General features: G+C 45.5%; 2 protein-coding genes across 2 annotated transcripts in view; one reads left to right on the top strand and one right to left on the bottom strand.

Moving 5' to 3' along the window:
* The window catches only part of SRPRB (signal recognition particle receptor, B subunit), a gene marked incomplete at its 5' end in the record, with an annotated part of 40147 nt that extends 26744 nt beyond the window's left edge, over positions 1 to 13403 (top strand). Inside the window, 2 exons of the mRNA XM_010858310.1 lie at positions 4540 to 4594; positions 12213 to 13403. Coding sequence (XP_010856612.1) covers positions 4540 to 4594; positions 12213 to 12426 — 269 coding nt within the window. The remainder of the gene's footprint in view (positions 1 to 4539; positions 4595 to 12212) is intronic.
* Positions 13404 to 17777: 4374 nt separating this feature from the next.
* The window catches only part of RAB6B (RAB6B, member RAS oncogene family), a 59252-nt gene continuing 49182 nt past the window's right edge, over positions 17778 to 27847 (bottom strand). Inside the window, exons 5-8 of the mRNA XM_010858283.1 lie at positions 27632 to 27743; positions 26604 to 26697; positions 23692 to 23758; positions 17778 to 22229 (exon numbers count right to left, since the gene is read on the bottom strand). Of these exons, the coding sequence (XP_010856585.1) occupies positions 22165 to 22229; positions 23692 to 23758; positions 26604 to 26697; positions 27632 to 27743 (338 nt within the window). The 3' untranslated portion in view covers positions 17778 to 22164. The remainder of the gene's footprint in view (positions 22230 to 23691; positions 23759 to 26603; positions 26698 to 27631; positions 27744 to 27847) is intronic.

Here is a 27847-nt window from a genome sequence, read left to right as displayed (position 1 = left end):
CTCATGCGAAGAGTTGACTCATTGGAAAAGACTCTGATGCTGGAAGGGATTGGGGGCAGGAAGAGAAGGGGACGACCGAGGATGAGATGGCTGGATGGTATCACTGACGGATGGATGTGAGTCTGAGTGAACTCTGGGAATTGGTGATGGACAGGGAGGCCTGGCGTGCTGCAATTCATGGGGTCGCAAAGAGTCGACACGACTGAGCGACTTAACTGAACTGATAGTGATTTAAAGTTCACTGTCTGAAACCGCAGTTACTTTTTCACCAACCTAATAACTAGGTTAATGAGGAAATCAAAGAAGGAAAAAGTACACCTGAAGATAAATGAAAATATGGAATACCAAAATCAGTGGGATACATCAAAAGCAGAACAAGTTTATAGCAATACTTGCCTACCTCAAGAAACAAGAGAAATGAAAAAGCCCCTACAGTCCTTACACCTAAAGGAACTATAAAAAGAACTTCAAATTAAGTCCAGAGTCAGTAAGTAGAAGGAAGGAAATACTAAAAGTCAAACAGTAGTAAAGATGAATGAAACTAAGAGCTGGTTCTTTGAAAAGATAAACAAAAATCAATAAACCTTTAGCTAAATTCACTAAGAAAAAATGAGAAGACTCAGATAAATAAAATTAGAAACGAAAAAATAGAAATTGCAAGAGGTCCCACAGAAATGCAGAGAGTCATAAGAGAATACCGTGAGTAGCTATGTGCGAACAAATTAGACAACATAGAATAAATGAATACGTTCTTAACAATCAGCCCTCCAAGATGGAATCTTAAAGAAGTAGAAAATCTGAATAGATGGATCACTAGTAAGGAGGTTAAAACAGTAATCAAAAACCTTCCAAAAAACCAGAGTCCAGGACCAGACAGCTTCACTGGTAAATACTACCAAATGTTCAAAGATGACCTACTATCTATTCTTGAAAGTGAAAGTGAAGTCACTCAGTCATGTCGGACTTTCCGGGACCCCATGGGCTATAGACTGCCAGGCGTCTCCATCCATGGGATTTTCCAGGCAAGAATACTGGAGAGGTTTGCAATTTTCTTCTCCAGGGGATCTTTCCAACCCAGGAATCGAACCTGGGTCTCCCACACTGCAAGGCAGACTCTTTACCATCTGAGTCAAACTCTTCCAAAAGGTTGAAGAGGAGGGAACACTTCCCAACTCATTTTTTAAGGTCAACAGTACCGTGATATCAAAGCCAGACAAGGATAATACAAAAAAAGAAAATTACAGGTGAGTATCTTTGATATACGTAGATGCAGAAACCCTCAACAAAGTATTAGCAAACAAAATAATACATTAAATGGATCATACAATATAATCTAGTAGAATTTATTTCAGGGTTGCAGGAATGATTCAACATCTGCAAATCAACATGCTACAACATTTTTAAAATAGTGATCAACTCAATAAATGCAGAGAAAGCATTTGACAAAATTCAACATCCATGTGTGATAAAAACTCAATGAAATTGGTATAGAAAGAATGTATGTCAACATAATAAAGGCTATGCATGTCAGACCCACAGCTGACATACTCAACTGTGAAAAACTGAAAGCTGTCCCTCTAAGATCAGGAACAAGACAAGTGTGCCCACTCTTACCAGTCTCATACCTGAAGACTCCACCAAAAGCCTGTTAAAAATAATAAATGAGTATGGTAAAGTTGCACGATGCAAAATCAAAATGCAAGATCTGTTGTGTTTCTGTACACCAACAAAAAACAAGCAGAAAGAGAAATTAAGAAAACCCTATCATTTAAAATTGCAGCAAAAAGAATAAAAAAATATCCAAGAATAAATTTAATCAAGGATGGGAATTTCCTGCCAGTGATTAGGCCTCTGTGCTTTCACTGCTTGAGGGCGCAGGTTCAATCCCTGGCTGGGGAGCTAGGATTCCGCAATATGCTATAAAACTTGGTTTAAAGAAATGGAAAGATAAAGAATGTTTCATGCTTGTGCACTGTAAGAATTAACATGGTTAAAAATGTCCATTTTTTTCTATAGCAATCTATAAATTCATTGTAAAAATCCCTATCAAAATCCTTGATGACATTTTTCACATAAATAGAACAAAAGTTCCTTACATTTATATAGAACCATAAAAAACTATGAATAGCCAAAGCAATTCTGAGAAAAAAGAACAAAGCTGGAAGAAGTGTCACATACCCTGATTTCATATACTGCAAAGCTATAGTAATCGAAACAACATGGTATTTGACAGAAAAAAAGATTAATGGAACAGAATTGAGAGCCCAGAAATAAACCCACACATATAGGGACGATTAATTTACAACATAGGAGCAAAGAACATACAATGGAGAAAGGACAGTCTCTTCAATAAATACTGGTTGAAAAACTGTACGGCCACATGCAAAAGAATGAAACTAAGCCAGTTCCTTACACCATACACAAAGATTAACTCAAAATGGATTAAAGACTTGAACAGAAGATCTGAAAGCATAAAACTCTTAGAAGAAAACAGGAAATTCAGACTGTGACATTGGGTTTAGCAATTTGTTTTTGGGTGTATCTCCTCAGTCAAGGCAAACAAAAGCAAAAATAAACAAATGGTACTATATCAAACTAAAAAGCTCTGCACAGCAAAGGAAACCATTAACAAAATGAAAGAGAGAGTGTACTGAATGGGAGAAGATAGTCAAGTATGTCTGATAAGGGAGAGCCCATATAACTCAACAACAATAAAAATGAACAGCCTGATTTAAAAATGGGCAGAGATCAGAATAGATGTTTTTCCAAAAAAGATAAACATGGTCAGCAGGTACATATGAAGATGTTCATCACTAGTGAAGATGAGTATCATTAATTATTAGGGAAATGCAAATCAAAGCAACAGTTAGACATTACCTCCCACCCGTTAGAGTCATTGTTGTCTAAAGGAAATGCAGTAGTGAGGATATGGAGAAAAGGGAACCCTTGTTGTGCAGTGTTGATGGGAATGTAAATTGGTGTAGCCACTGTAAAAAACAGTGGATATTCCTCAAAAAGTTAAGAATAGAACTACCATGTGATCCAGTCAGTCTGCTTCTGGGTATTTATCCAGAGATAACAAAAACACTTGAAAATATAGATGGAAACTAAACTTTTGGTAGTAAGCACAGAATAGTGTATATAAAAATTGAATCATAATGTTTCATGTGAAACATATAATGTTGTAAACCAGTGTGACCTCAATAATAAGATAAACTTCTTTGCTAAAAAAAAGTTAAAATGAGATAGACTAGCTGATCTCTGTTGGCCTTTTTCATACCTATTCTCATTCTATGAAGAGCCCAATGCATTTCTTAAAGGGGAGCTAGTAATAACCCTACCAGTGACTAATCAGGAACAGTGTTAAGGTCATTAACTGACTTCTTTGTTTCTTTTATTCGATATAAAAAGAGGAAGTAATATTTGGCTTTTGCTGGTGCCACACCAGTGCCTTTTATTACCAGAGTGCACTTGATACTGTAACATACCATTTTAGTATCAGCTGGAAATGTTAGTTTAGTTTCTTATTACAGGTGGAGTATTTCTGTTGGAGTGAAAGCTTTTGTTAAAATCACAAAGCAGGTAGTTATTCTTTTTGCAACATTGGCTAGACTTATATGTGTTGATTTAAAATGTCTGTAAGAAGTAGAAAACTTTTATGAAAGACTAGTCAATTTTAGGATCACCAGCTTAATATATTTATAAGCTTTATTATAATATAAGTATTTGTGCTTACTTTGATAAAGGGAGGGAAGGATAAGTTGGGAGTTTGGGATTGATATATATACTTACTACTGTGGACTTCCGTGGTGACTCAGATGGTAAAGAATTAACCTGCAATGTGGAGACATGGGTTCAATCATTGGGTTGGGTTCTATCCCTGGGTAAGGTCATGGCAACCCACTCCAGTATTCTTGCCTGGAGAATCCTCATGGACAGAGGAGCCTGTTGGGCTACAGTCCATGGGGTCACAAAGAGTCAGACATGACTAAGCAACTAAACACAAGCACACTACTATATTTAAAATAAATAACCAACAAGGATTTATTGTCAGGCACAGGGAACTGCTTAGTATTCTGTAATAACCTAAATGGGAAATAATTCGAGAAAGAATAGATGTATGTATATGTGTAAATGAAACACTTTGTTGCACACCTGAAACTTAACACATTACAAATCAACTATGAAAGTGAAAGTTGCTCAGTGATGTCCCAACTTTTTGCGACCCCAGGGACTATAGCCCTCCAGGCTTCTGTCTGTGGGGTTTCCCAGGCAAGAATACTAGAGTAGGTTGCCATTTCCTTCTCCAGAGGATCTCACCGACCCAGGGATCGAACCTGGGTCTCCTGCATTGCAGGCGAATTCTTTATCACCTGAGCCACCAGGGAAGCCCATAAATCAACTATAATCTAATATAAAATAATTTTTTTAAAAAAATGGTGCGGCAAAGAAACCTAAATTTAAATGGGGATTTTCCATATGTGCAGGAAGTCTTGGGAAAAGACCCTGTTTTAAACAATGTCTTTTGTTTCTTTACAGACATTACAATGGCAAAATCAGCAAAGTTAATTCAGCAGCAGCTTGAAAAAGAAATGTAAGTAAAAATAAGTCCTGCTGGTTAATTGTATATCTTTTCACTTTGGGAATATGTATATATTGCTTAAGGTCTTTGGTTTTGTGTGATTACCACGATTAACCTGAAGATTAGTGTGAAATATATTTGTTTAAAAATTGACAACAGAATTAATGGAATTATAAAAAGTATTAATGGGATGTTTATAGATATTTAACATTTTCATGGAAAGAAAATCTCAGGTTTATTGAAACTGTAAGCTCAATTTGTTTTCCCACTAGTTCTAGCTATAGCTTATGGTAGATATGAAAGGTTTCAAAAACAAAAACTTTGAAAGCCATGGAAATTTTTGTTGACAGAATAAGAAAGGAACACTTCAGAAACATACAAAAATCTGTGATACTATTTTGTAACAATTTTTTTTTTGTTTTCAAGATGTGTGACAGTATCATTTGGCTTGTGTTTGACAGGTTTTTAATTCCACACATAAGTGTAATCATACGATATTTGTCTTATTCTGTTCATGTTATTTCACTTAGCATAATGTCCTAGGTTCATCCACGTTGTCACAAACGGCAGAAATTTCTTTTGTAGGGCCCAGTAATACTCTTGTATATATGTTCCACGTTTTCTTTGTTCGTCCTTCAGTGGACATTTAGGTTGCTCCCTATATTGGCTATTGTTAGTAATGGGGCAGTGAACGTAGGAGTGCATGTATGTACATCTCTCTGAGATCCTGATTTCAATTCCTTTAGATAAACGTCCAGAAGTGGAATTGCTAGATCATGTGGTAGTAGTTCTGTTTGTGATTTTTTGAGAAATCTCGGTGCTTTTTTTATTACAGCAGTACCGATTTACACCCACCAACAATGTACCAGGGTTACCTTTTCTGCATATCTTTGCCAACATTTATCTTTTTTTTTTTTTCCCTTAATGTTAGTAATTCTGTCTCATTATGGTTTTGATCTGCATTTCCCTGATGGTTAGTGATGGTTAGCATTTTTTTCATGTACTTGTTGACTGTTTGTATATCCTCTATGTCTGTTCAGATCCTTCGCCCATTAAAAAAAAAATTTATTTAGTTAGTTACTTTTGGCTGTGCTGAGTCTTCGTTGTTGGATGTGGGCTTTCTGCAGTTGTGACGATCGGGGCTGCTCTTTGTTGTGGTATGCAGGTTCTCCCTGCAGTGGCTTCTCTTGTGGAGCATGGGCTTTAGGACTCAAGGGCTCCGTAGTTGCTGCATGTGGGCTCAGTAATTGTGGTGCGTGGGCCTAGTGTTCTGTGGCGTGTGGAATCCTCCTAGACCAGGGGTCAAACTGATGGCCCCTGCATTGCAAGGCGGACTCCCAACCACTGGACCATCAGGGAAGACCTTTTGCCCATTTTTTAAATTGAATTATTTGTTTGTTTTTTTACTGGGTTGTATGAATTCCTTATATATTTTGAATATTAACCCTTATAAGATACATGTTTGCAAATATTTCCCTCATTCCATAGGTTATCTTTCCATTTTGTAGATAGTTACTTTTGCTTCGCAGGAGCTTTTTAGTTTGATGTAATCACACTTGTTTATTTTGCTTTTGTTTGCTTTTAGTCTCATATCTTAAAATAACTGCCACAGTGTCAGTGTTTTCTTTTTGGATTTTTATGGTTTCAGATCTTATTATTAAAGCCTTTAATCCATTTTGAGTTGACTTAGTATATAGTATAACATGAGGGTTCAGTTGCATTGTTTTGCATGTGGATACCCAGTTTTCCCAGAGCTGTTTATTGAAGAGACTGTCCTTTTCCCATTATATACTCTTGTCATCTTTGTGGAAGATTAGTTGACTGTGTATGTGTGGGTATGTCTTGGGTTGTCTATTCCATTATTCTGTATGTCTTTTTAAAGTACCATATGGTTTTGATTACTATAGGTTTGCAATATAATTTGAAATCTGGGAGTGTGATGCCTCCAGATTTATTGTTTTTACTTGGTTACTTTGAGCATTATAGGTCTTTTGTGGTCCCATATGAATTCTAGCATTGTTTCTTCTATTTCTGTGGAAAATTCCATTGAAATACTGATTGAGATTCCATTGAATCTATCAGTTCAGTTCCTTAGGTGTGTCCAACTCTTTGCGACCCCGTGTACTGCAGCACTCCAGGTTCCCTGTCCATCACCAACTCCCGGAGCTTATTGAATCTGTAGGTGGACATTTTAACAATGTAAATGAAGAAAGGATGTCTTTCCATTTATTTGTGTCTTCAGTTTCTTTCGTCACTGTTTTACAGTTTACAGTGTACAGCTCTTTGACCTGCTTTGTGTTATGCCTAAGTATTTTATTGTTTTTGATGCTGTTATAAATGGACTTGTTTTCTTAATTTCTTTTTCTGATACTTCATTAGTAGTGCATTGAAACAGAACTGGTTTTGGATGTTGATTTTTGTATCCTGCAATTTTACTGAGTTTATTAGTTCTGTTTTTTGGTGGAGTCTTTAGGGTTTTCTATATTTAAGATCATGTCAGCTGAAGTCAGAGATAATTTTGCTTCTTCCTTTTTGATTTTGATGTCTTTTATTTCTTTTTTGCCTAATTGCTCTGTCTAGGACTTCCAGTACTGTGTTGAATAGAAGTGGCAAGAGTAGGCATCCTTATTTTGTTCCTAGTTTTAGAGGAAAAGCTTTTAGCTTCTGACCACTGAGTATGATGTTATCTGTGGACTTGTCATATATGGCATTTTTATTTTGAAGTATATACGTTCTATAACTGTTGAGTTTTTATCATGAAAGGATGTCAGATTTTGTCACATGCTTTTTCTGCATCTATTGAGATAATCATAAGATTTTTATCCTTCAGACTGTTAATGTGGTGTATCTCGGGATTTACAAATGTTGAGCCATCTTTGCATTTTGGGCAAATCCCACTTGATTATGATGCATGATCCTTTTAATATACTGTTGAATTTGGTTTGCTAATATTTTGTTGAGGATTTTTGCACCTATGTTCACAGGGATAAGTTCAGTTCAGTCACTTAGTTATGTCCAACTCTTTGCAACCCCATGAATTGCAGCACACCAGGCCTCCCTGTCCATCACCAACTCCCGGAGTATACCCAAACTTACGTCCATCGAGTCCATGATGCCATCCAGCCATCTCATCCTCTGTCGTCCCCTTCTCCTCCTGCCCCCAATCCCTCCCAGCATCAGGGTCTTTTCCAATGAGTCAGCTCTTCGCATGAGGTGGCCAAAGTACTGGAGTTTCACCTTCAGCATCAATCCTTCCAATGAACACCCAGGACTGATCTCCTTTAGGATGGACTGGTTGGATCTCCTTGCAGTCCAAGGGACTCTCAAGAGTCTTCTTCAACACCACAGTTCAAAAGCATCAATTCTTCGGTGCTCAGCCTTCTTCACAGTCCAACTCTCACATCCATACATGACCACTGGAAAAACCATAGCCTTGACTAGAGGGACCTTTGTTGGCAAAGTAATGTCTCTGCTTTTGAATATGCTATCTAGGTTGGTCATAACTTTCCTTCCAAGGAGTAAGCGTCTTTTAATTTCATGGCTGAAGTCACCATCTGCAGTGATTTTGGAGCCCAAAAAAATAAAGTCTGACACTGTTTCCACTGTTTTCCCATCTATTTCCCATGAAGTGGTAGGACCAGATGCCATGATCTTCGTTTTCTGAATGATGAGCTTTAAGCCAACTTTTCCACTCTCCTCTTTCACTTTCTTCAAGAGGCTTTTTAGTTCCTCTTCACTTTCTGCCATAAGGGTGGTGTCATCTGCATATCTGAGGTTATTGATATTTCTCCCGGCGGTCTTGATTCCAGCTTGTGCTTCTTCCAGCCCAGCGTTTCTCATGATGTACTCTGCATGTAAGTTAAATAAGCAGGATGACAATGTACAGCCTTGATGTACTCCTTTTCCAATTTGGAACCAGTCTGTTGTTCCATGTCCAGTTCTAACTGTTGCTTCCTGACCTGCATACAGGTTTCTCAAGAGGCAGATCAGGTTGTCTGGTATTCCCATCTCTTTCAGAATTTTCCACAGTTTATTGTGATCCACACAGTCAAAGAGATGTTTTTCTGGAACTCTCTTGCTTTTTCTATGATCAGCGGATGTTGGCAATTTGATCTCTGGTTCCTCTGCCTTTTCTAAAACCAGTTTGAACATCTGGAATTTCACGGTTCACATATTGCTGAAGCCTGGCTTGGAGTGTATACAGAAATTGTAAACATTGTGTATCCATTAATAAGTTCTTTTTGTCATAGCTACTTCACCTTGAAGATTCACTCGCTTTAGCATTTGTTATGAGGTAGGACTAGTGGTGATGAACTCCTGCAGCTTTTGTTTCGGAAAGCTTTTATCCATCTTTCATAGCTGAAGGACAGCTTTTCTGGGTATAGTACTATTGGATGGCTGTTTTTTTCCCCCAGCATTTTGAAAATATCATCCCACTTTCTACTGACCCGCAAGGTTTCTGCCATCAGATCCACTTTTAGTCGTGTGGAGTTTCCCTTGTTTGTGACAGTTGACTTTTCTCATAATGCTTTGAGCAGTTTCTGTGTTTGACTTTTGTCAGTTTGATTATAATGTGTTTCATTAAAGCTCTCTTTATGTTTAATCCATTTGGGTTATAGCAGCCTAGTGGATCTGGACGTTCATTTCCCTCCCCATATTTGGGGATATGCTGTCATTTTTTTTTTTTAATAAGCTGTCTGATTCTTTGTCTTTATCTGCTCTTTCTGAGAGCCCCATAATGCATACATTGGTTCCTTTTATGATGTCCCACAAGACTTTCTTCTTTCTTTTTTTACAGTTTCTTTTTGGTTTTATTACAGAGTAATTTCAAATTACCTGTGTTCAAGCTGTCTGTTTTTTTTGTCCTGCTTGGTTGAGTCTGCTGTTGAAGCTCTCTGAATTTTTCACATCCAGTCATTGTGTTCTTCAGCTCCAGAATTTTTGTTTTTCATGATTTCTGTATCTTCATTGGCTTTTTGATTTTTTCGTTTATTCTTTCCCTCATCTTGTTGAGTTGTCTGTGTTCTTTTATAGCTCACAGGACTCTCAGATGATTATTTTGAATTACATGTCAGGCAGTCTGTAGATCTCCATTTCTTTAGGGCCAGTTATTGGTGCTTTATCATGTTCCTTTAGTGGTTTCATGTCTCCCTGATCACTTGAGCCTTATGTCCTTACTTTGGTGCTGCACATTTGAAAGAATAATCACCCCTTCTAGTCTTTATAGACTAGCTTTGTCAGAGAAAGTACTTCCCTAGTCAGTCCAGCCAGAGATCTGGATGGGCTTGCTGCTGGATTTCTTGGGCAAGTTGGGCTTGTGGGTAGATGGGCCTGCTGCCTGGGTCCATGGAAGCTAACCTGGAAACTGACCCTGTCTTGGCTGGACAGGTGCCTGTGTCTGCTGGGGCTGGCCTGGTGGGTGCTGGGTTCCATGACAAAGGGGTGCTCGTTTCACTCTCCCTCTCCTGTGTAAATCATAGGTCTCCACGCTACACTGTGCAGGCTTGCAGGAGCAGTAACATGGTGATTTGAAACTCCCTTCTGCCCTCTTCAGTGCGTCTTTTCTCACTTCTGTGTTACACCCATATGCTGTAATCTCTGACCTGGATTCCTTAGCTCCCATGAAAGTATTCTGTGTGGATGATTATTTAAATTGATGTTTCTGTGAGAGGACTTGTACTGAAAACTCCTATTCTGCTGTCTTGCTGGTGTTACTCAATGGTTTCTGTCCCTTCTGAAACTGCATGTTCATCATCTATTCTCCTGTCTTGATGTTCACTCTTTTGAGACTGCTAAAACCAAAAAAAATGGAGTTAGATGATTTGTTTTTCTAAAATTTCTGTTGCAGTTGTTGAGCATTATCTTTGGAGAAAAATAATATTATTTGTATATCCATTTTTTGAAAATTGTATAGCATTTTAACTTTTTTATTTTGTGTTGGGATATAGCCAACTAACAAGGTTGTGGTAGTTTGAGGTGAATAGTACAGGGACTCAGCCATACATATACATATATGCATTCTCCCTCAAACTCTTTTCCCATCCAGATTGGCACATAACCTTGAGCAGAGTTCCGTGTGCTGTACAATAGGTCCTTGTTGGTTATCCATTTTAAATACAGTGGTGTCTGCGTCCACCCCAAACCCCCTAACTATCCCTTACCCCCCATCCTTTCCCCCAGCGACCATAAGATTGTTCTTGTGAGTCTCTTTCTGTTTTGTAAGTAAGTTCATGTGTATCCATTTTTTTTTTTTAAAAAAACAGCATAGTTCAAGTCTTCCCATGTTTAAAACATGTTTTCCTTGATTCATTTGCTTTTCATTCTAAAGAGCCATAGAAAAACAATACAGAAAGAAATGCTGTATTAGAAGGGCAGTGAAATAAAATGTTATAAAGGTAATATCAGTTAAATTTGGAGTCTAAGTTTAGTTTAATCCTGTGTTTGTGAGAATTAGGCCTTATCAGCTTTGAAGCATTTCATAGTTTTCTGAATGAAAAGAGCTGAATATAATGTTTGGGTTTTTTTTTTCCTTTTGAGTTTCTTGTAAAATAGTTTACATTTAAAAGAGCGTATGTGACACATGTATTGAGTTTAAAGAATCAGTGAGATGAAGACCCATGGACCTAACATCTTGCTTAGAAGGCCCTTTAGGGTGCTCCTCCTCAAATGCTTTTCCTTGTGTTAATTGTTTTTAAAATACTTTTCCCATATGTGTGTCTTTCTGAACAAGGTACTTAGTTTTTTGTATGGATTCTGCACTAGTTTTCATGAAATCTTACATTACTAAGTCATCCTTTATTTTGTTAGCACATGTTCCTCTGCTTCTGGGGAGAGAAATAGACCCAGTGAGCCTTGCGTTTGCACTTCTTATTAAGGCCTGCAGGTGGCAGCTAAGTGACTTAACTTGGGAAGGTGTTAGTAGCTAAAGAGATTGGACTGAATATGAGAACCTGCAGTTTGTAGATATCTAAGCTCTGTATCCAGGTAGACTCAAGGTAAATATAAATATCACCTACCCACACTTCACTTTCAGAAACTTAAGGTTGAAACCAGCAGGTAATGTAAAAATATATCTTAAAAAAGCATCATGCAGGCAATCCTAGGGAAGGGGACACTGTGCTGAGAGAAGGTTGGTGTGACCTTGGTTCATTGCTGTCCTCTGGCCATGTGGGCGTCCCTAGCGGCTCACTTGGTAAGGAATTTGCCTGCCGTGCAGGAGACTCCTTTCAATGCAGAAGACCTGTTTCAACCCCTGGGTCAGGAAGATCTCCAGGAGAAGGAAATAGCAATACACTCTAGTAGACTTGCTTGGGAATCCCATGGACAGAGGAGCCTGTTGGGCTATAGTCCATGGGGTCAGAGAGAGTGAGACATGACTTAGCAACTAAACCGCCACCATCTGGCCGTGTTAGGTTGGACTGCTATCCTGTCTGTCTGAGAGAGTGACCTATAACTGGTAAAGCAAAGGATTATTTAACAATCCTAATAGCATAATTGATACTTTTATGATTCAGTATTTAAGTGAGTGTTGAAATATTTAGGAATTAATGTGATTTTCTAAAGGGCTTTAATTGTTATATAAGAATTAAGGTCTTTTTGCTTCCTGATTCATTTTCCTTTTGTCTCACAGCAATACTTTACGGGTTACCCGTTCTGCTGCCCCGAGCACACTGGACAGTTCCAGCACTGCCCCTGCTCAGCTGGGGAAGAAAGGCAAAGAATTTGAATTCTCACAGTTGCCCCTCAAAGTAGAGTTCCTGGAGTGCAGCGCCAAGGGTGGAAGAGGGGATGCTGGCTCTGCTGACATCCAGGACTTGGAAAAGTGGCTGGCTAAAATCGCCTGAGGACTAGATCCAAACACAAGATGTGAATGTGTGTATGTGTGAATGACAGTTTTGGAAAAGGATTTGGTAGTCTGGAGGGAATATTTCAAATGTAGTTAGGAACTTTTCCTTATTCTGGAAACAAATTATTGTTGAACCCAGTGTGGAATTTTTTTTTAATTAAGTTCAGTTCTCCCATACTGCTTTCAAGCTAGTTATTTGCTTTGCTTTGTGTCTTCCCTTTTTAAAGTGTATGTAAGATCCCTTTAGTATATGCTTGGTGTAAGGTCGAGGTCTAACAAGTGGACCTCACACAGAGAGGATACTGTCATGAGAATATGATGTCATCTAATGTGTTTTCTTATCCTCTGCTTCTGTGCTTTGGCCCCCTTATCCTGGAAACAAAGCTGTCTTGTGTGGGTCTGGGTGATTTCCAGTTACCCTTCATGGGCAGTACATGAATCTTCAGATTTGTTGGTACAGTTATAACATGGTCTCCGGACATGTAAAGGCAGGTTGAAAACAGCAAGGCCATGCTGACAGTGGTCTGTTCTTCATCAGCTCAGTTACTTGTCCACACTCTAGCCTTGTAACACTTAGGTTTCAGAAACGTTATGAATTCTTGGAGTCATTCCTAGACGATGGAACTGTAAGTGCTAAATCCCCAAATGCTACTAAAATGTACACTAGAAATGACCATTCTAGGGGTTTCCCTTAACTACGGAACATGTGGAGATTTAGAAGCTGTTCTGTTTTTCTGATGCATGAGTGCTCCTGGGCTATATCTTTATGTGCTGTTTGATGAGCTCCTATTTTGTACTCATAGCATGAATGCTGTGGAACAAATACAAGATGAAAAAAGTTGTCTGTAGATTGTTAAAGTGCACATTCACTGATGGTTTTTTTTTAAAAGCAATTTCAAAGTGATGTTCTTTGCTATCTTTTTAAATGTATGGCTTTATAAATGGCTTTTTATAAATGATTAATATATAGGCTTCCCTGGTGGCTCAGTCCATAAAGAATCCACCTGCAATGCAGGAGACCAACCTGAGTACAGGAGACTCTGTGCACTGAGTGCAGGAGAAATGATTAATATATTTCTTGGTAAATAAAACAGCCTGTGTATGGGGCTTCCTTGGTGGCTCAGTGGTGAAGAATCCGCCTGCCAGTGCAAGAGACACAGATTCGATTCCCTGATGCAGGAAGATACCACATGCTGCAGAGCAACTATCGAGCCTGTGCTCTAGAGCCCAGGAGCTGCAACTGCTGAAGCCTACACGCCCTAGAGCCCGCGCTCCACAGCAAGAGAAGCGAGAAGCCACAACAAGAAGCCCGCGCACTGCAGCTAGAGAGTAGCCTGCTTGCCACAACTGGAGAGAAGCCTGTGCAGCAACAAAACCCATCATAGCCCCCTGCCCCCAAAATAAAAACTGTCTAGTGCAAAGCATTTACATAGAATGGTAGAGTGAATACAGGTAGGCGCACGTGTTAGAATTCAGGCCTATCTCCACATTTCTGGGGCCTAATGATGGTAACGTACATAGAAACTTCAATCCCTACTTCAAACACTCAGAGATAAGCCAACTAAAGATTAAAAAGGAGACAAAGGTGGCTGTGGTTAGGTGAAACGCTAATCCCAGCACAGTGAGGGAAGAGCCATAAAAGAGGAGGTGCAGGATGCTCTAGGAGTATGCAGTGGGACCCTCGTAACGTTGCCTTGAGGGTCGGGGAGAGGTGACGGAGAATGGCATGGAGCCAGTGGCATCCCAGTGAGTGTGGTCCCCACATACATGTGCTGTGGCCCAGGCCTCTGCCTGCTGTCTTCATTCCTGTGTGTCACTCTGGCTCTGCCTCAGAGCCCCTGCCCCTTCCCCGCTCCCACGACCTGCATCACATAGCTTGCTGCTGGAGTATGAAATAAACCCCGGCTGACACAGAGATGCCATGAGTCCAGCCCTGGCGGGTTCTTATTGGGACGTGTCACTGCTGATACGTCTTCCTGTCTTTTGGACTCTTTCTTGCCTTTTCCTTATTAGCCAAGTAGTTTTAGGAAGTAGGTAAGAAGAATGAACCAGAAACTCAACAGGTATGTGATAAATGTGACATGTTCACATAATCAAAGGCAGTGCTCACCTAAATAAACATCAGTGGCCGATGCTTCCATTAAGAGGCATGCGTGTGCTGTCGGCTGTTCTGTTGCTTTTTCCAGAGGTGAGAAAGTGTTTCACTTCATTAGAGGAAGAAATACCTGAAACAAGTGACTGAAGAAGGGGAGCAAGGTTGAATTTTATTCAAGACCTTAAAGATGATCTTTTGGAAAAGGAAAGTTATATCTCAAACAGTGATTCTCAGATGTTAGCATGCATCAGAATTAAGTGATGCTTGTTAAATAGCTCATCTGAGGACCCCACTTCTGAGCATTCAGTTCAGCAGTAGGACTCATGTGGTCTCGGGAATCTGCATGCATGACATGACCAAGCCCCTGGGACTCCTGGGAGCAGTCTCACAGGTGACCTGGCCTCCTGGAGCATCGCATATGCCTTCAGTGTGCTTTGGTACGTTCTCTGGGCCACGGGCCATGTTTGTTTATTTTATTTTACGGTGCCAGGTCTTAGTTGTGGCACGCTGGGTCTTTAGTTGTGGCATGCAAACTCTTAGTTGCAGCACGTGGCATCTAATTCCATGATCAGGGATCAAACCCGAGCCCCTTGGATTGGGAGCACGGACCGAGTCTTAGCCACTGGACTGCCAGGGACGTCTCAGGCCCTGTTTAGTTTTACTCTCAGGGTGAAGTAAGCAGGCAGGTTACATAGTCCTTCTGGGCGCACTCATTCTGCCTCCTAACTCTGCCACAGATATCCCATTGTTGTGGGTCTGGGCCACCGTGACTCGTCCTTGGGAGCTTGGGTTATCAATGGGAGGTCAAATTATCTTCCTGTGGCCCTGAAGCCATTCAGCCAAAGTAGGCCCATTTCTTCTTGGGCTGGGAGCCAAGTATGGCTAGAGTGGAAAGAGGGCTGTCAGGTCACAGGGCCAGCAGACTCAGCCTGACTGTGTGTCACAGATGGGAACATGGCAGTGTCTGAGCCACTGCATGTTGGAGGCAGAGACTGCTCTCTGGGCCTTTGCCTCCTGATGGGAAAGAACCTGTGCTCTGCGAGTGCAGAGGTGCAGATTGCAGTGCAGTGTGCACTGACTGCCCTGGTAAACACCACCCACTTCCAGAATGGAGTCTCTAGTGGTACAGAGCACACCTGCAGATCGAGGCTGCCCATTCATTCCAGCTCTTTAAACACTTTACAGACATTCTGGGGCCTTCGTAGCCCCTCTCCTGCCTGTTTGCTGGAGTTTAATTTCTGATCAGCGTTAACTGCTGTTGCTGGGGACTACCTGGGGTCTGCCCTTAGATTTCCCCATGCTCTCTGTCTCAGTGCTCCTTCTGTGAGGAAAAGTCACTTGGCTGTGTTCTGTTGGTTTGAGATCATTTCAGCCAGAATATTGTGCTTTTTCTTTTTTTTAAAGGTTTGAATTTAGAATGAAATCAAGGCTTCAATTGGTTTATGCCCGTTCTCACCTAAAGGTGTATTAGCAGCAGTTACAATGCTTACCTCTTCCATTCCAGCCCTTTGAGTACTTAAAGAAAGGTGGTTACCTCACCTGACTTTTGCACAGGAAGTAGTTCCACTTCCTTTTTCAACTATGAAGTCCTGACCTGTTGACTACTCACACGAGCTGTGTATGGCGTTCAGAAAATGCCAAAATTCATTCGGAAAATGACAAGCACTGTGCCCAAATCTGGGAATTCTAAGTGTGACATACTTCCTGCTTTTCTGGGCATACAGTCACATTCTCAGGTGAAGAAATAGCCCCTGCTTTCCCCTCTTATTAGCACAGGCTCCATCTTGGCTGAACCAACCTGTCCGCAACCCCCTCCCCTGCCCCCGGCCATCCCTCCCACCATGCTGCATGCCCAGGGTGAGCTGCCTCAGTACCATCCTCACTTTGGCCCTTCCTTGTCTGGCTGCACCACCCATGCAGCCCCAGCATGGCCTCAGTGCCTCCTGGGATCCTGGCGTTGCCCACCCTCACCCCATATGTGAGACACTTGGTGTTCTTTTGACTTCAGATATTTTTGTTTCAACTGGAATATGCTTTTTTTAAAAGAAAAATTGGGGGTTATCATAGGATTATCAAAGCTCCTTTCTGCACCCTTGGTCATTGGGTGACCAAAACACAGCTACAGTGATAGAGGAGACGACCGCAAGCAACATACCTTGATGGCTTGCAGGCGCTGCAGGTAGGACATTCACAACTCCAGTTTTAACACTCAGTCTGGGAAGCCCCAGCATGCTTCCTTCACCTGCTGGATGTTGTGCGTGTAAGCAGGATGCTCAGGGAGACAACCCACTCCCTTTCCTGTCTGTAGTCACATTGCCCTGAATACCAGTCTTGGGGAAAAGCTGTCTGGAACAGCATTCCTCTGGCTTTGGTCTGGTCCATACAGGCATGTGCACTTGGGCTCTCAGGCCTCAGCCCCTCGACTTGCCTGGTAACGCCTCCACCTCACAGTTTACACCTGGCACCCAGGGAAGTTAGGCTCAGTGGGCAGGGAATCTTAACTGCCTACCCCTCCTAATCAGAGATGGCTTCCTTGAGGTGGCAGATTGGAGGGTGTTCCAGAAACCTTTAGAACCTTTAAAGGAGAAAGATAGTGAAGTTGAACTTGATGAAGAAAACCTGGTGGTCTTGGCTTTCCCTACGGCCCCAGGATTCCCAGCATTCCCAGTCCAGGGCAGTGGTGGGTCGGATCTTGGCTTCTGTGTTCTCTTTGGGTTGGTCCCCTGGCCTTCAGGGCCCCTTTTAGTCTGGAGGTGCTGAGACCTGAAGGGCTGTCTTAGGGATGTTCTCTAATTGGTGTGAGATGCTGCTGGAGGGCATACGAGGTAGCTTCATGTCATCTAAAAGGTGATTGTGGTTCATCTTAAATTCTTGCCTTTAAATACTTTCCAGAAATCATGGGAATAGAGATCCAGCCTCTATACCCACCCTTCCTAACCCTCAGCCATTGCAAGTGGAGAGCAGGGATGACAGGAGATAACACAGAGCCCTGAGTCTCTCAGTTCTGCCTGGAGTTTCCCTTTCCATCAGCCTTCAGGCAGAATGGAGATTAAAGTTCAGCATGTCCTGCCTTTTCCCCTTCTGAGTTGAGAGCCCAGTGAGGAGCAGGAGGGAAAAGCAAAAGGTGGTGGTGAACACACCACCCAGACATGAGGAGGGTCTTCTTCATGGAGCATGCATTTGAAGAAATCTGTTTTTCCACACCCCTTCCACCAATATATAACCACACCGCTGAGAAACATGAAACAAGAGGCTTTGTGTTGAGAATTAGGACAGTTTATTGTTTGATCAACATGCTGAGTCTTCCACATTTTACACAGTTTTATGTAAAGTCAATGTGGCCATTTAAGCCTGCTGAGCCAGTGAGATGGGAATGCCATCCTCTGTGCTCCTCATGGCCAATCACTTCCATGGGGCCGGGTGAGGAGGAAGGTGACACACACCTTGTGATACACGCTGGCCGTCAGCCTATGGAGATTTCCCACTAGAAGGCGGCTTCCAATCCCACTGCAAGGATAAACCACACCCCACCATGAGCATCAGCAGGGGCGCGGTCAGGGGGTTGTCTGGTGTCCAGGGAGTTTATGCATTGAGAGCTCAAGGTTTTGGATCACTGAAATAGTTTATTTCAAACAAAAAATCCAAAGGGTGCCCTGGTGTGACAATCAGAGTGGACTTGGGGGCTGGCCCTTCTTTGCAATGGAGGAGCCTGAAATGTCCTCAGATACGCCGGTCTGAGGAGCACACGTGCCCTGTGGCCCTGTGTGCCAGTGCACAGTCACATTTGTTACACACATGTCAGCGACAGATGAGTGAAAACACCTTGATTCTGACTGCTTGCAGTTCACTGGGTAATCATAAGCGAGTCACCCTTCTCGGACCTGGTTTTCCTGCATTTCCTGCAGGAAGGGTTGTGAGCCTTCCGCCTCACTCTGCTGTGGCCAGGGGACAATGTCTCACATTCTTGGGGGAGAGGTAGTTAGGAAACTGGTGCGCACTGGTTGATGCCCAGACACTTCAGCTCGGCTGCCCCTCGTGTGGCTCAGACACGCCTCACAGCCCTCAGCTACCTGTTCTCACATCCTGACACCCTCACCTGCCTTCTGCCACGTGGAGAAATGAGGCTTCTCTGCCTGCAGGACACCGAAGCCAGCGGTGCCATTCTTGTCACACCTGGTACTTGAGGGCAGGGGCTTCCAGCACTGCTGCCACCGGGAAAACGACAACATCACATCCAGTATGTGTCCACACTCTCGGCTACCACCATAGCAATCCTCGTTTCTGCTGCCTGAAACACTCAAACTGATCTGGCCATTGCTCCTCAGACCTGGGCCATCTCAGACCAACTGAGGATGCTGACAGGAAGAGTGCGGTGACAGTGACGGCAGGGAGGCCTCTGACCGAGTCAGCATGCTTGCTAACCTTGGACCACACGGCTGCAGCTCTAGCACCTGAGATGCCGAGACCACCCCTTCGCTCTGGCACGTCTGCATTCATAAACATGCTTTCTGCTTTCTCCACCATATGCTCGATTTTTCAGATGACCACAAAACAGGAGCTTTACTGACAGCATTTTTTCCTTTTTTTTTTTTTTTGAGATTCCTCAAAGTAATAGAGAGGGCCACAGAAGATGAGCCTGCTGTACTCCCAGGTCAAGGGTGCTCTGTAGAGAGAGAGACTGAACCACGGGCTAAACTGAGATCATTTCCTAAAAGGGTCCCTCCTCTCTGCCTCGTGCTAGCCCACTTGGATCCAGCAACGATGGGATACTCTCACCAGGAATGCTGAGGAATTTCATGACATTCTCTTCAAGGGAACCTGATCATTTCATTATTGAACCTTAAGTCTGAGACAAGATCCTACCTACAAGCAAGAGGACAGTGATGTCACCTGCCCCCAATGGGAGCCAAGGAGCCAAAGCCCTTCTGTGCTGGAGGTCTGGCTGCCCTGACAGATCCAGGAAGAGGGGTGGAGATGAGGCCCAAGGAGGGCACTCATGGAACAATGTGGCGCCACCAGGATAAGAGGATAAGGGGAGGCAGTTGCCCTCCCCACCTCCCCTCTCCTACAGGGCTGGGAGAGCTGGGCTCAGGAGAGAGGATGTCATGTATGTGTTGGGAAAGGAGGGCTCACGGAGGCCACATCAAGCCACATTGTATCTACTTCATCTCTTACTATTATTCTAGGCTGTGATGGGAAAAAAAAACATGAGAAGGGGGCTGAGTTTCACCTTTTTAACAAAAATTTTAAAGAAAAAGTACTCTTTAGTACCAAGAAAATAAAAATCCACCATCCATTCACTGAGACCCAATGAGATCCCTGCAAATTGGGCTGCCCTAGGGGCCACAAGCAATGGCCCTCACTGCCAGCCAGGCTTGGTGCTGTCACCTGGACTCCTATGAATTCTCACGAGGTAAGTAAGCACTCTTCCAACAAGCACCACTTGGGGGTGTGCCATGGTGGGGGTACTGGCCCACATGGGCATGCACACTTGTGCATATAAGTACAGACAGAAACAGTGTGCATGTTCCCAGGGTCTATTTTTGCCTTTAGTTAACACATCTATGCATTGTTTTATTGATGGCAAGACAATCACAAGTTTTTGGACAATATTAAGTATTTCTTATTTCGACACATTGCAGTACTTTTGGATTTCCAAAACTGATATCACAATGCAAGTTCCAACTTGAGAGCAGGAAAAACAAGAATATACATCGAGCACACGTATCTTTGTGAGAATGTGTGTGGAAGGTGTATACACAAGTCTATCTCTATATATAATTATGTACACACATATAAAAACTCAACATGTGACATTGGAATTACGTTCGTATGTTGGTCTTTACCTTCTGGAAGAGGAGCTCAGTGGGAATTCTGCTTCCTCTTTGCTTCACCTGAAGATAAACTTCTCTCTAAAGATCAGCTCTGACACACAGTCCCCTTAGCTGAGTCTGTGACAGGCCCACTGGACACAGTATCAGTGAGTCCTGCCAGGTCCCTGCTGCACTTAGTAGCTGCCATTCTGGATTAGTTTCTGAGAAGTTCCAAACTCAACATAATAACTTGTTGGGATCCTGCTTGATGGTGGAATTTACTCCCTACCATACGCCAAATAGTCATTTAGCTCGTCTATGACAAGCCTAACAGCAGCCTGGAGGAAGAGCCAGGGTTCACTGATTTTGGCCAGAGTGGTACCCTCCGCCTGGCTCTGTGCAGACTCGGAGTTGGTGAGTCTGGATCTATTTGGAATGCTGGTCAAGTGGGCAGCATCACTTAGTGAAAGAGAGTTCTTTTCAAAGATTTACAGATAGGTCCTCAAGACTAAGTCCTTCTCAGAAATGAGTCAAAAATGGCCAGGACGGCTCTCCGGAAAGCCTTCTGGGGACCCCACCTCAGCTCTACCCTCAAGCGACCAGAGTGCTGCTACAATATCTGCAAAGGTCTGTGCACAAAAATGTCAACTCCCGGCACCAGGGAGACAGAAACACGTCAAGAGGTCAGCTTTTCCAAAACAGCACTCTGCAGTAGTAGCAACCAAGGATCAGCAAACGCATCTTCCTGGTGGCAGGTCTGCAGACCCTCCCTTCCCCCACCACAGACAGCCCAATCCTGTGTGCAACAGGCTCCAGATTCCCTGGCATCCAAGGAGAAGGGCTTCAGGGGCACACACTGAGGTTCCTTCTGCCTTTCCCTTAGCTTCAAACCAGACACGTTTGCTGATCGTTGGACAGCTTGGTTAAAACATTTTCATGACTACATATGGTGCCCCCAATCTATAAACTACACCTTGCCCAGCCCACAGTTGCCAACAGCACCCCGTCCTTCCTTCCTGCCCATGACCTCTTGCTCTGCCAGTCACTGGGTGGACCACAGAGCACAGACGGTTGCCTGTGGCAAGTGTCCTCCACCCCCTTCAAGGCTTTTCAGGGAGGGGAAAGAGGCAGACATGATTCCAGTGGGCCTGGCCTGGGCTCCCTGCAGTTCACAGGCCTTACTTCAGCTCAGGGCTGTGGCTCGTGTCCTACTCTGGCCACAGAAGGACGGAGTCAGAGCTGCCTCTTCAGAGCCTGTTTCCTTCCATCAGTGTTTGATTTAACTACAGAGGGCCTGTTTGGTGAGGCCTGGTTGGTCTGGGCCAGACAGCCTGGGGATTGGAGCCTAAATAAATTGCCCAGTTAACTGTTTAAATTTATTGGTCTGAGGGTGGGAGGAGGGCAGAGGTGATGAACCATTAAAAGAGGACAGGAAGGAGGAGGTGTGTGGAAAAGGTTCTCTGTAAGTTTACAAATATACAAAAACAAAAAGCACATCTTTCAAATAAAAATGACTACATTTTTATCTGGCAAAAAGTTGTATACACATGATTTAAATTTTTTTTTAAATTTTAAGTTTTTGGCAATCTTAATAAAGTACAATATATTACAACCAAACCAAAAAATAGTTGTTTAAGTAACAGCTGTTAAGAGTGACGTGATCCCTGATGCCCAGCCTCCCTCCCCACCCACCCGACTCCTAGAGACAGAGAGAAAAGAAAACTCCTCCCATCTGGATAAGCTCATCTCCCACCCCCCGTAGGAAGCTAACCAATAGGAAGCAACACAACAAGCGAGTAGTGTCAAAGGAAGCCGGGGTCAGGCTGCATTAGCAGGAGCAGCCGCCCTCGCTGGCCGGGGGCTCCTGGGGTTTGTCCAGCTTGATGTCAATCACTGCAGGAGCGGGGCTAAGGAAGATGACTGGCAGAGAAGCTCCCACCTGACTCCCGCCCCGGTACCCACTCAGCTGCCCTGCACAGCCCCTCTGTCCCTCCCCAAACACCCAGGGGCTTGCACTTAGCTTAGCCTGGGTGGGTAAGATGCAGGGTCGCCAGGTCCCGCCCTTCCTCCTCTTCCCGGACCGTCCCCCACAGCATTACCTCTGTCTACCAGAAGCAAAGCTTGTCCTGGGGCTGTGGGACCACTACCTAAACACAGGCTTGACAGACCCTTTCTCAAAAGCCTTCCTGGTGGGGAGCCTCGGCCTTGTTCCCTGTCAGCCGCACCCTGAAGTACACAGGGGGTGCAGAGCCTGCCGGCGGGTGTACAGCCCACCTCGCCAACCTCAGGGCTACCTCACTTCAAGCTCCAGTTAGAGGGGGTCCTAGACTCTGAGCTTGCTGCTGTGAGAAGCCACACCCCTTCTCTAGCCCTTTCCATGGATGCCCTGGGGAGTGTGGGTTGGAGGAGCACCAATAGGAACTGCCAGAGTTGGGTGGAACAGTCCTTCTATGGGATCAGTTGCCTGCGTCCCAAAGAGGTTTTGTGGCCCCTATGTAAGGGCAATGGGAGAGGTGCTTCAGGAGTCAAGCAGTATAAAAAACCATGCTCCCCTAAAGACACCTTGCCTTTTCCCTCCTTACCACTTTTTTTGCCACTGGCCATGGCATATATTCTGAGTATGACCTTGTCCATGACTTTTCCTTATTTTTTTTTCTTTTTATGGTCCCTAAACCTCAATATTCTTTTGTATATTTTTATCTTGTTTCATGTGTATGTATATTACATATACATAAACATACATTTTTTATAACATGGCAAAGTATAGATAAACTAGTAAAAAGACAAAACAACTGACTTCCTTTCCACTGGGCAAATCAGACCACCTGTCTGAGCCTCAGTTTCAGCCTCTGCGTGTGGCCCAAGGTAGAGTGGACTGGGTGAGTGGTGTGCAGACCCTGTCCCCGGGGCAGTGGGGAGGCCCCAGGCTGTGCCGGGCTGGGTTGAGGAGGCAGTTGTCTCATGTAGAGGAGGCTGAACCATGCTGAGATCATCTCTGAGTGTACCGAAGTGGAGATTCCGCTTGTCCACATGAAACACAAATCTGTGTTCACTAGAAAGAAGGGCACTCACTATTTCTCACTCCTTGCCCCACACTGTCACTCCACACACATCCCTCTGGCACCCCCACTCTGTTTTGGAAGCTTGTTTGGTTCAAGCTGGACGGGGTCTTGAAGACCTCGGAGTTCAGCCTCATTCCTGTACATATGAGGCTCCACAGCACAGCTGCCCATCAGGAAGGCTGGCCTGGGGACCAGGCAAGGGTTTGTCCACTGTTCTAACATATCATGTGATAAATCCATGAATAAATGAGTTCTGTAACATCTTTCACTCACTTGTCAAAGGAAAAGGATACTCCCTTCTTTGCTTTTCTCCTGGACATTCTCCATTCCAGGCAGAGCCGAGGCCACACGTCGGAAGAGCTAGGAAGAGGGGAGATGCAGCATGAGCCCCATCCTTCCTCCTCTGCTCCTGGCATGCCCACCTTCTGCCTCTTCTCACCCTCGCCTCAGGCTCTACTCCTGTCCTGTCCTGCTGACTGCCTCCTGGACAGCAGAGACTGCACCCTTGACGGAAGGGACTGCACCTAACTTCTCCCTCCCACCCCCTAGCACCCCTGACGGCACTGGGCCCCAGCAGGCCTCTCACCCAGGCAGGCTGGCCTCGGGGTCTCGGGGGCTGAGTGTGGGTCATGGTGATGGCCAGGGATCCACCCCCGGGGCAGAAAACGATCTAGGCCCTGGAGAGCTTCTGTCCCACTGGCCACCTGGGGGCCAGGTGTGGGGAAGTGGCTTTCAAGTGCCCTTATGACAATGACCCTCTCTTCAGGGAGTCTTGCGAGTCCACAGCATCGAGGCAGCTGGCTTCTAGGAGCCAGGGCCACAGTCAGAGTGGAGGAGACTTTTCAGAGGGAATAAGGACATGGGAGTGTGAGTGTGATATTGTGGGTTTGCTTGGGCGTGGGCGAGTGTGACTGTGGTCCTGTGTGTAGAGGAGTGTGTGTGGTGTGGATGTGGATGTGCAGCAAATGTGTGTGTATGTGGGGGGGTGCGTGTGTGCGACATGTATGTGCACATGTGGGGTTTCTGTGCCTGTGTGTTTGTAAGTGTGCATGGAGAGCTGTGTGGTGTGTGTCTGCGTGCATGTGCTCACTGGGGCAGGGGTCAACAGGGTGTCAGGGGTGCTGGCAGGACCTACGGGGATGGAACCTAGGGGGATGACAGCAAGTACAAGACAGAAGATTCTGAATGCTCTTCCCATCTCTTGACAAACACCAACTGCAGGAACTAGGTGAGCTCTGGCCTTAAAACGTCACTGCCTGAGCTCTCTGAAGACAGGGTGAGGCTCATTCATGGTCTCATGGCAGAGCCCAGTCACGTGGGACCACCCAGGCTGGGTGACAGGACCCAACGTGGTGAGGGTGAGGGCCCAAGTCGGGAAGATGCTGGTGGGTGGGGTGCAGAGATGGGTAGGAGGGGGTGCAGAAGTCCAGTCAGTCACTTGCCAAGCCTTCCTCCATGATGCCCCAGGCAGCCCCACTCCGCCTGTCTGGCTGTCAAAATAGTCACAGCCTCTGTCAGTGGCCAAGTTGTCAGTCAAACAGAAGCTCTAAGGGTCACATGGGGGCCTCTGAGAGCAGACAGGCTCACATTCAGAGTCCAGGAGCCTGCACTGCATGGAGACTCCTCTGAACCACCCAGGGTTGAACTGACTATACACAACTCTTGCTCAGACCATTGCCTGGCTTCCAGAATGTTATGGAAAGGGGGCATCAGCATCTCTGTCCACTGGGGGCAGAGGCCACCTGCCCTCTGGACCACTGACCTCTGCTTCCCCACCCTCCAGGCCTTTCCATCAGGACCGTGCAGAGCCACAACCTGGTGTCTCCTGTAGGCCTCCAGGGACAGGGGAGGCTGGTAAGGGGGTGTGAGTGAACAGAGCAATGCTGAGGCCCTCCAGCTGGGGCGGGGGCATCCCCTGGGTCTGGGAGCTCATTCTGTCCCTTCCCGCTCCTCTGCCACTTCCCACTGGCACAGCACTGCCCAGGCCGGGTAAACCTTCAAACCCTCACTGCGTGTGGCCAGCTGCTGCATGGCAGCTTGTCTAGTGCTCTTGGACACTGCTGGGGGTGCCCGGGCAGAAGTGACCCCGGCAAGGCCCCAGCGCCCCTCCAGCCCCACCTGTGCCCATGCCAGTCCCCTGCCCAGGCAGCCCCCTCGTCATCAGCTATCCAAGTCCTCTTTTCCTTGAAGACACGGGATCCTCACCTTTTTTGAACCCAAAACTCCTTTGGCAGGCTACTGAAGGCTATGGCCTCCTTTCAAGCATGTGAAATGAATGGTCAACTGTCCATAGAATTCTCCAGGCACGAATACTGGAGTGGGTGGCCATTCCCTTCTCCAGGGGATCTTCCCAACCCAGGGATTGAACCTGGGTCTCCTGCATTGCAGGCAGATTCTTTACCATCTGAGCCACCAGGAAAGCCCAAGTTTTATGTAAAGGAAACTATGTAGTATTGAAATAAATTTCTAAACTCTTTAAAGATACAGACTCTTGACACAGCAACACCTGTGCTTCCTCAGGAATATGTTAAAGAGCCGGAGCTGGCAGAGGACCCCTGAGATACTGAGGGGGGAAACGCTCAAGAGACGAGACACCAATAAAGCCAGGGGAGCTACTAACACACGGAGTCCTGTTGCTACGTTCATGGCCACAGAAAATGCTGCTGATCTCTCAGGGGGTGGTGCAGAGACAGGTGCAGTTGTTTCCACCCAAGTCCACTGACCTGCTGAAGGCCATCTGTGAGAAGCCTCTTGCTCTGAGGCTCAGCCCTAACCCCAGCCCTTCTATGGCTCCTCTGAGGAGTCTGACTCTGCAGGCCCCCCTCCTGTGAGCTCTAACCGCACTGAGGGTGGGCTCTTTTCCCCAAGTCTACCTGGCCCAACACAGCCCCAGGCGCTTGCCAAGCACAATGCAGGAACCCCAAAATGCTGAGTGGATGGACTCTCCTGCATGCCCATCCCAAGTGAGGGAACAGGTAGGAAAGTGCTGCTTCTCGGCTGCCTAGAAGCTGGGGGCTGGACAGCCACGGCAGCTCAGGGGCCACGGGGCTGGCTGCTGGGTGCAGCTGATCCCATAGCCCCCGATACCCTGAGGGCGAGCAGTTAGCTCTGGAGGGACTCACTCCCCATCGGGTGGGCCACCTGGTCACTAGCCCCTGGCACCAGAAGCCCAGTGTGGGCCCCTGGTCAAGGCGGCACCTCCCACCTGCTTCACGTTGTAGCCAGTCTTCGCACTGGTCTCGATGAACATGACGCTCAGTTCTTTGGCACGCTGCTCGCCCTCCTCTATGGTTATCTGCCTGGAGGGGAGATGAGGGGAACCAGTTTTCAGTAGAGAAGGAGCCCCCAGTTGGGGTGGAGGGAGCGGCCTCAGATGATGAAGGCACTTCAGTTGGCCTGAGACCAGGGCTGAACCGCAGGGTTCCCTCAGGGCACATGAGGTGCAGAGCAGAGCAGGAAGCCAGCATCCCCACACCACTCCTTGGCAGTACTGTCCAGTCCAGGAGCTGGCCCTGTGGCTGGTGGGCTGCTGGCCCCTACCCACTTTTCCCAGGATCACCACTGCCAGAGCACACATTTGTCACACTCCGCCAGCTACAGACCACCTCTCTGGGTGGTACCACCAGCCCCATTTGCCAAATGAGCACATTGAGGTCAAAAGTAATGGCCCCAAGGTCATCTACTGCAAAGAAGCTGGGCTTTGAGCTCTGTTTTCTTCACTTCAAGGACAAGATTTTAATGAAGCAGCTTCTCATTCAGAATACTCCCTAAATGGTCAGAGTGCATTTCAGGAGGCCCTCAGTCCATGATTGGTTGCTTTATCTGCCCCAGGAGATACGGAAAGGGTGTCGAGGTGAGCCCTATTCCTGGAGGGCAGCCTCTTTAGGGACAGTGTCACACCCAGACATAGAGCTGGACCAGGAAACTCTGTGTGTTCACGCCTGGGGACCAGGCCCTTCACACTCACTCCAGCATCAGCACAGGCGTTTCCCGGGGCAGGACCAGTGGGAGCCCGAGGGCCACTGTGTCCATGACTGAGCTGAGGCCAGGCCCAGACCATGCATTGCTGGGCTGGCCAGGAACATGTGAGCTTTCAAAGCCTTTGGGGCCCCAACGGGGCCCTTCCCAGATGCAGGGGCCAGGTCAGACAGGGCACTCACCACCTACAAGTCCCAGGACACCCCATCCAGGAGGTGTTGCAGAGGAGGGCGGGGGGTGGCCCAGACCACCTACCTCTTGTCGGCCAGGTCCGTCTTGTTGCCCACCAGCATGATGATCACATCACTGCCCCTCTCTGTCCTGACATCATCAATCCACTTAGAGGTCTGCTGGAAGGAGTTGAGATCTGGAGGTGGAAAGCAGGGATAAAGCTTGGCATGAGAGGTGGCCCTGTGGGAGAGGGGAAGGGTGGGTGGGGAGAGCGTGCACGCTCAGATACCTGGGCAGGGT

The sequence above is a fragment of the Bison bison genome, unplaced genomic scaffold, assembly GCF_000754665.1.
Source record: "Bison bison bison isolate TAMUID 2011002044 unplaced genomic scaffold, Bison_UMD1.0 scf7180017864384, whole genome shotgun sequence".
NCBI lineage: Eukaryota > Metazoa > Chordata > Mammalia > Artiodactyla > Bovidae > Bison > Bison bison.
This window is presented reverse-complemented; position numbering and strand designations above follow the sequence as displayed.